Source organism: Psammomys obesus, unplaced genomic scaffold (genome assembly GCF_907164565.1).
Source record: "Psammomys obesus unplaced genomic scaffold, mPsaObe1.curated_primary_1811, whole genome shotgun sequence".
NCBI lineage: Eukaryota > Metazoa > Chordata > Mammalia > Rodentia > Muridae > Psammomys > Psammomys obesus.
Window position 1 is genome coordinate 3,896,824 of NW_026592636.1, and position 7,903 is coordinate 3,904,726.

The window sequence follows — 7,903 nt, forward strand, 5'->3', positions numbered from 1 at the left end:
AGCCCACTCTGTAGACCAGGCTGGCCGAGAACTCAGAGCTGCTTTCACTAGCCTGCCTCTGTCTCCCAAGTGCTGGAAATAAGGGATGCTCCACCACTGCCTGGCTGAGATATAGCACTGACACTGACTTAAGAAAGGAAAAGACATCAGTCACTCCAATCCTCAAATTATTCAGAATCCTAAGAAAGACTCTCCTCCACATACAATATATTATTTTACAAAACACTGTGCAACAGTCCATTTAGTAAGAAGAACTACGGTAGTAAGAGTGGCATACCACAGGTAGAAAGCACATATACAATAAATAAAAAAAAAAAAACACAAAAAAAAAACTCTTACCAGGAAAAAGTCACAAAAAATCCTAGATATCCTTACCACAAGATTTTGCTAAAAATGCAAAAAGTTTTGTTTGCTGAAAAGGCTCCTCTAAGATGTTGTAGGTATCTATCAAAACAGTTTAACAATTCTCTACACTTGAAAAATTAATTCCAGAGGCTAGAGAGATGGCTCAGCAGTTAAGAACACTTGCTGTTCTTGAAAGATTAGTACTCAGGATTAGCATCCTGCACCCACATAGTGGCTAACAAAAGTCTGTAACTTCAATTCCGGGGGATCCAATGCCCTTTTCTGGCCTCTGTGGCATTTATATGGTATACATTCATACATGTAAGTAGACACATACATAAAATTAAAAAATAAATCTTTAAATAACAATAAATTCTAGTTATCAATGGCTAACTGAAAGGGAAGTTTCTGCAGCATTCTCTCTTTCCTGTTTCCAAAGAAATTTAAAAAATATCAAGAACCAAGCAATGTGGCACACACCTTTAATCCCAGCTCTGGGGAAGCAGAGGTAAGTAGATCTCTTGAGTTAGAAGCCAGCCTGGTCTAAAATAAGTAAATGAATTTACTTTAAGTATATGTATTTATGTTTATAAACAAATATTTGGCTGGGTGTGACAGTGCATACCTTCAGTCCCAGCACTTGGGAGGTAGTTACGGACATAGATCTCCTAGTTGATGACAGCCTGGTCTCAGAACTGAGTGATCCACCTATCTCTGCCTCCCAAGTGCTGAGACTAAAGGGATAAAATCTTATTTAAATAGGTATTAATTTAGGGATATAAATCCCTGAAATAATAAGGCTGACCAGAACATATACATGTTAGATATACTTGCCAATACATATCAAACCTTTGAAACTTTTTTTAATTAGATGTTTTATTTCATGTGAGTTTTGCCTGCATGTATATCTGTGCATCATGTATGTGCTTGGTCCCAGGAGATCAGAAGAGAGCAGCAGATCCTCTGGAACTGGAGTTACAGACAGCCATGAGCTTCCACATGATACTGGGAACTGAACCAGATCCTCTGCAAGAGGAGCAAGTGCTCTTAACCACTGAGCTATCTCTCCAAACTTCCATTTCAAATCTTTTTAAACAAGCACATGAACAAAAGACAAGCCAAAAGAAAGTGAGTAAAGTAGTTCACACTTGAAATTCTGGCATTCATGAGGTTGAGGCAGAAAGACTACCACAAATTCCAGGCCACTCTAGGATACAATGTGAGAACCTATCTCAAAAAAGCAAATAAAATAAACCTATATAGCCTTTTCTCTAAGAGTGAAAATCATCAGAAAACGGACTGGAGAATTATTTACTTACTTTTCTTCAAAACAGTCTAAACACAGAGCCAAATAAAACCACATAAATTCTTCAGCAATATTCTAGGCCTTTCAGTTCAGCATATTTCACATTCTACATACAATTTTGCAACTCTCCTCCTATTCTACTGTACAAACAAATTTAAATGTTCAAAATGAATATATGGTAAACAATACTAATGATGGTGTCTCTGACTAAGAAGAAAAAAAATTTATTAAACTCCTATAGAGAAATCTTGAGAGGAAAGCAGAACTAAAAATCTTCAATCGCATGTTCAAGCTAATGCATCTAAACTTCAAAATTTTCTTTAGGCAACATGTCTCATTAATTCCTTCCAAAATATTAAGATATAGAACTTGATAAAGTTCTGCATCCAAATTGTCCTCAGTCACAACAATCCTCCAGACTTACAAAACTATTGACTTATTAAAATAAACATATTGTTAATTTTAAATACCCATAGCTTATTAAGTCCCCAGCTCAAAAACCACTAATACTAATAATACTAATAATAATTAACATTATTTTAGTCAAATAATACTAATACTAAAACATTAAATAAAACTATCCTTCCTTGGTTTGTTCCTAAAATTTACATTTTATGTAACTTATTCAATTAGACTTACTACAATGTCATTATTGCCAAGTTAAGAATCTTTGTCTCACTGTAATCCACAAAATCCTTTGATTTGCAGATTTGCAATGGTTCCACAAAAGTTTAGGTTGTAACTCCATTTCCAAACAAGACAAATTAAAATTCTAACTACCTGACAAAAAAAAAAAAAAAAAAATATGAGGTGAGACGTTAGTATGCCTTCACCCTTTCCTCTGGTACACATAAAAGCCATCTAAAATGATTACTTCCAAAAGGAGCAAACTGAAAATACTAACCAATCTCTGGCTGTACCGAATCCTTTCTTCTTCAGGTTCCATCTCTTACTCTTCTAATGGAAGTACTACAAAGAAACCACTCCAGAGCTGTCCTCCTCTTCCTCCTAAGGATCCAAATTGCAAAGGAAATGAACAGAATAAGAACTCATTCTCAAACTTCCTTCTCTTCTCATTAAGTTAAAGGCTCTCCGAAAACCCTTTAACCCTCTTGGGCAAATGGTGCCATGTCTTGTCAACATTAATCACATCACCACAACTACAGGAGGCCTAAGCAAAAGGAGATGTTGGTTTCAGTTCCTTAGAACCAGGCCACACCGTCTGTTTTCTGTCTATGTAATTGAAGTTAGTAAAACTCTTCCTGCCAACATTAGCAATAAACAAATAGAAGGAAAGAAAGACGGGACTAGAGACATGGTTCAGTGGTTAAGAGCTCTGGCTGCTTTTCAAGAGGACAGGAGTTCAATTCCCAGCACCCACATGGCAGCTCACAACTGTTTAGAACCCCAACTCCAGGGGATCCAACACCCTCACACAGACACACATGCCGGCAAAAGAACAATGCATATAAAAATAAATATTTTTTTTAAAAATGGAAAAGAAAAAAAAAAAAGGGAAAAAGGCCCTGGCCTTTCATTATTTCTGTGTGTGTTTTTCTTTTATTGTTGTTGTTGAGGAAGAGTCTCTCCACATAGCCCTGGTGTCTTGGAACTCACTTTGTAGACCAGGCTTGCCTCAAACTCACAAGGTATCCAACTGCCCTGTTTTCCCCGTGCTGGCATCAAAGGTGTGCAGCACCAAACCCAGCAAGGGTTTGTAAAGTGCTGAATGACCAGATTAAGTACGCACAAAACTAATGAAGATCCTAAGCAAATGAGTTCTCAAACAGGTAGTGACAAATTATGAATAGAAAGGGCAGGCTACTTTCATAAGATGAAGGCAAAAAAAAAAAAAAAAAAGACTCCAAAACCAATGCCCCATATCCTCCCAGTAAAGCTGCACACAATTGTCACCCTCCCAGAACTACCCTCCACCTCAACACAAGGTGTACAACTCTGAAACAAATTTGAGAGTTGCAATACGGAGGCAAAACCACCACCTTAATCTAGATGAGTGAGTAATAAGTGAAACGTCTCCATTAATGGATACGAGAGGAACATACATTAAATAGAGACCGGTTGGCGTGTCAGTCAATCCCGAACAACAAGGGTTTTCGCTTTTCTAAATATTCTTTCTCCTGGATAATGGCTTCCACTGGGAATGCAAATGTTTTTCTCTCTTGTAAATACATCACAGCCACGTTAACGGGATCCTTTCAGAAAGGACCCGATGACATAGTTTTCGAGAGCAGTTCGCGGCGCTGCCCTCCTCGGCCTGGGTCTCGAGGGACACAGTCTGCACCCCCCGGACGAGCGCCGCCAGGACCGGACAGGAAAGTGGCAGACCTCGACTGCTCCCCAGGGGAAAAGGCGTTTCTATAACTCACCCCCTTGCAAAGAAATAAAAACTTTACATCAAGTCTGTAGATAAGACAGGGAACCAAACTTCCCAGGGCGGGGGAGGGGGGAGGGGAAATCTCACCGGGGATTTTGTTCTTGAGTTCTTGTCCAAGTAAGATTCCAAAAACAGAAAAAAATACAACACCGAACGTCGTCTTCGGTTTTTCCGTGTATTAACCCAGTATCCAGGGGAGGGTCAGAGCGACCCGGAGAAAGAGGAAACAGTTACTGAATCAAGCCTCCTCTTCTGGCTTCACGGACTCCGAGTCCCAGGCGTCAGTCAGGAGAGCAAGACCACTTGGCGACTCCCCGGGGCTGGCGGTCAGCAGCCCCGGCCCAAGACCCGGGCCGAGCCGGCCGCGGAGAACACCCTCCTCTCGGTACCGCGGGCGGCCGCAGCCGCTTCGGAAGCCCGGAGCCGCGGCGATCAGCTGAGACCCGCCCGGCCGACGCTCCCCGCGCCGCCCGGCCCCCCGGAACGCGGGCCCCGGCCCCGGGGGGCGGAGAGGGCGGGAGCGGCGAGGCGCTCCGGCTGGGGGGCCCCGGCTGCCTCGGCGTCGTGCCCCGAGCCGGGGCTCCGCGCTGCGGGACGACCCCCCCGGCCCCCCCCCCCGGGTACTCCCCGGTCGCAGAGGAGGGACTCCGGGGGATGGGCCCCCTGACGTTGCCCTTCCACGCGGAGGCCCCCGCCCGGGAGAAAAACAGCCGCGACAGGCCCGGGAGCTGGAAAGGGGCTCCGCGGCCCGCCGCCGCCGCCGCCGCTGCCGGGGAGGGGTGTTGTTTCCCTCAAACAGGAGGATCCGCTGAAGCAGCCGCCGCCATTTTGAACCCGTCAGATTCTCACATACACACCGCTCCTCCGGGCTCACTGCGCAGGCGCCGCCTCGCCGCCGCCACCCCCTCCTCCCGCGGCCGCTCCACCCCCACCTCCTTCAAGCCTCCCTGCGCTCCTTACCGCTCTCCGGGGCGCACGCGAACGCGCACGCGTCCCTCCCCTCAAACGCCGACACTCCGCCGGCGCGCGCACGCGCGGACGCGTCGGCCTCGAATCGCCCGCGCCCCGCGACGCCGACGCGGTCCCCCGCCCTCCTCCCCCCCACCCCCCGCGCGTCAGCCCGCACGCCCTCCCGCCGGGCCCCCGCCCCCGCTCCCCGCCCGCCCGCCCGCCCGCCTCCTTCCAGGTCTCCGGCAGGGGACCGACGCCTGCGCCTGCGCGCAAGCCGCCGGCCTCCTCCGCGCGCTGCCTCCCCCCCCCACGCCCGCACTCTCAACGCACGCACTCAGCGCGCGTGCACGCACACACGCGCGCACAGGCACACACGGACACACACACACACAAACACACACACACACAGAACTTCGCCTGTGACCCCGCCCACCGCCGGCCGGCTGCGCCAGCCGCCCTCCCCCACCACTCTAAGGGAGGGCTGTGACCCCCGACCCCCACAAAACACCACCCCCCCCCCCCCCCGGCAGCGGGAAGCCCCCCCCCCCCCCCCTTCCCCTATGGCCAGCGCTGCCCCAGGCGGTCAGACAGTCACACAAGTGAGGGCCAAGCGGCCTGGGGCCGGGGCAGCCGTTGGCCGCCTCTACGCGGGGTCCCCCGGGGTCATGCCGTGGGAGTGGGCCCGGCCCGGGCGCCGCGCACGGGCCTGCTCACCCCGAGTGGGCGCAGGGCAGCGGCGCATCCCCGCTGGCGCCCTCCCTCGCGCGCCGGCCGCTGGGCCGAGGCCCACCTGCTCGCCATCCCGGAGTAGGCCCCGGCGCCCCCGCTGCAGGGCCTGGCCGCTCTCAGCACGGGGGGCTCCTCCGTGCAGCCAACCGGTTCCGCCTCACCCAGTCCTCGTCGCTCCGAAGGGGCAGGAAACGGGAGTGGTGGCATGTCTGTCCCGGGCTCTGCTCCCTCGGGGGGAGCTCCAGACGCTCGACAAGGGCGTCCACAGGTGCTGGGCTCGAGAGTGGGATCCACGACGGCTCGGGGGTGGCAGCGAGCAGCGCGCCCACCGCGGGCCGCGGGCTCCCGGGGAGGTGGCCCGGGAAGCCCCTGCTGTTGGCCACGCTCAGGTTTCCGTAGCGCCGGTGCCCTCGGCGGCCCGGGTGGGACGTGACCCCGCCCCCGGCGAGTCGGGGCACCCCCCCACGGAGAGGGGCGCGGGCCGCCCCTAACCCCAGGGCCGAGGCGTGCGCGGGAGGCCCGGCCGGGAAAATGTCTCCAGTCTGTGTGCGCAGCTTCGCGCGAGGGTCAGCGATGGGGCAGCGGCGGCCCAGGCTGCCCGCCACTGCCTACGAACGGACTCCCGCGGCTCGACAGCAGCCCGACGGGCCAGCCGGCTCCGGACGTCGACGGAGCCCAGCCAGAGGTAACAGCATTGCCATGCGAGCAGCCCAGCTGAGCTCAGGGCAGTTCCCCAGCCAATCTCGTGCTTTGAGGCCCGTTTAAATTGTAAATCCCACAAAGGACGGTGGCCTGGACGCTACACATCCAAGTGCTTGAGGTTGGCACTTTCCCCTGGCTGAGTGGTATCACACAAATCGTTTCTCCCTGCCTTGATTTCCAACTCTTCGGCTTGATCCTGAAGAGTCTGGAATGGAAGAGGAAAAAGAGCACGGTGGTGTGTCTATCAAATAACGTTCATAAACAGCCTTCTAGGTCTTTTAGGAAGACATTAGTGATCGACAGTTGGAAAACAGATACTTTCTTTTTCTCTCACAGTTTGAACTGGGGCAAAGACACTCCGTAAACCCCAAGTATTATTTACTACAGCACAAGTTTTGCTAAAGCACACGGGGTTTTTACATTCCCTGCTTTGTTTCACCTCCTTCGTAGACAAGCTTTGTGTTTCTAAACTCGTTTTAAAGCTAAACAATTGGACTATAAGATTAAGCCACGTGCAGAATTACTGGGAGAGGGGGCCACAATTCTGCGTCTGCCAACAGAAACGTCTCATAACAAAAATGATTGGTTAGTAAGGTCTCATCGTCTTGGAGCCAGCCAGTCAGTGAGCAAAGTCATTCTTTATCCTGATACCAGTTGCTTTTCACATTTAACTTTTTAGAGCACTGCTTCAAAGAGATAATCGTTGGAAATTCGACCAGATTTAGGGTCTCTTTCGGTGTTCCGGGTTATAGTAAACTACGTTTTAAAGCAGTGTTTTCACTCACACTTGCGAGGTAATCCTAGGGCTCCGGAGCTGCGGCAGGAGGATTCCCATAAATTAAAAGCCACCCTAGGTTAGATGATGAGTTCCAAGCCATCCTGGGCTAAGGAGTGCAACCCTCTCTCAACAAAAGGCAATAGTTTTTTTGTTTGTTTTGTTGTTGTTTTTGTTTTTTTACATCCAGTGCCAGGGCCCCAAAGACATCTGGCTTTCTGTAGCTACAAAACAAAAAGGTCTCACATGGTACATACACCTATAGTTCCTATACTGGGAGGCGAGGGATGAAGAAGGATCCTCAGTCCAAGGTACATAATGAGCCCAAGACCACCATGGGCTACATAATAAGACCCTGTCTCAGAGGAAGATAGGACCTCTAGCTGCAACTCAAATTTGTCTTGACCTTGTAGGGGCCATTTGCAAGTTTAATTCAAAATCAAGAATTAAACCAAGAAAGAAAACCATGGAAGACTCCAGACAAATTCAATTTATTTTGAACAGGACTACAAATAGAACAAGGTTTGCAAAACTGTATCCCAGCTCTTTCCAGTTGAAGACCACTTGTTAATTACTCTGCAGTAGGGGAATTGACTCAACAAATACACCCAATAGTGCCTCTACAGGCTGGCATTGTAACTATACCAAAGCAGATGTACAGGGTATAATAAGAGAAAGGCATGTGGCTAGTCATGTTCCT

The 7,903-nt window shown here is 49.7% G+C and overlaps 1 protein-coding gene across 4 annotated transcripts in view; it reads right to left on the bottom strand.

The window, feature by feature from the left end:
* Kdm2a (lysine demethylase 2A) overlaps positions 1 to 5,859 on the bottom strand; it is an 85,413-nt gene extending 79,554 nt beyond the window's left edge. For 2 of the 4 annotated variants that reach the window (XM_055614542.1, XM_055614543.1), the window contains exons 1-2: positions 5,788 to 5,859; positions 2,556 to 2,659 (exon numbers count right to left, since the gene is read on the bottom strand). In XM_055614542.1, coding sequence (XP_055470517.1) covers positions 2,556 to 2,597 — 42 coding nt within the window. In that variant the 5' untranslated portion in view covers positions 2,598 to 2,659; positions 5,788 to 5,859. Of the gene's footprint in view, positions 1 to 2,555; positions 2,660 to 3,714; positions 4,042 to 4,133; positions 5,118 to 5,787 lie in introns of those variants that run through there. The other 2 variants (XM_055614541.1, XM_055614540.1) reach the window with 2 other exon arrangements.
* Positions 5,860 to 7,903: the final 2,044 nt, after the last annotated feature.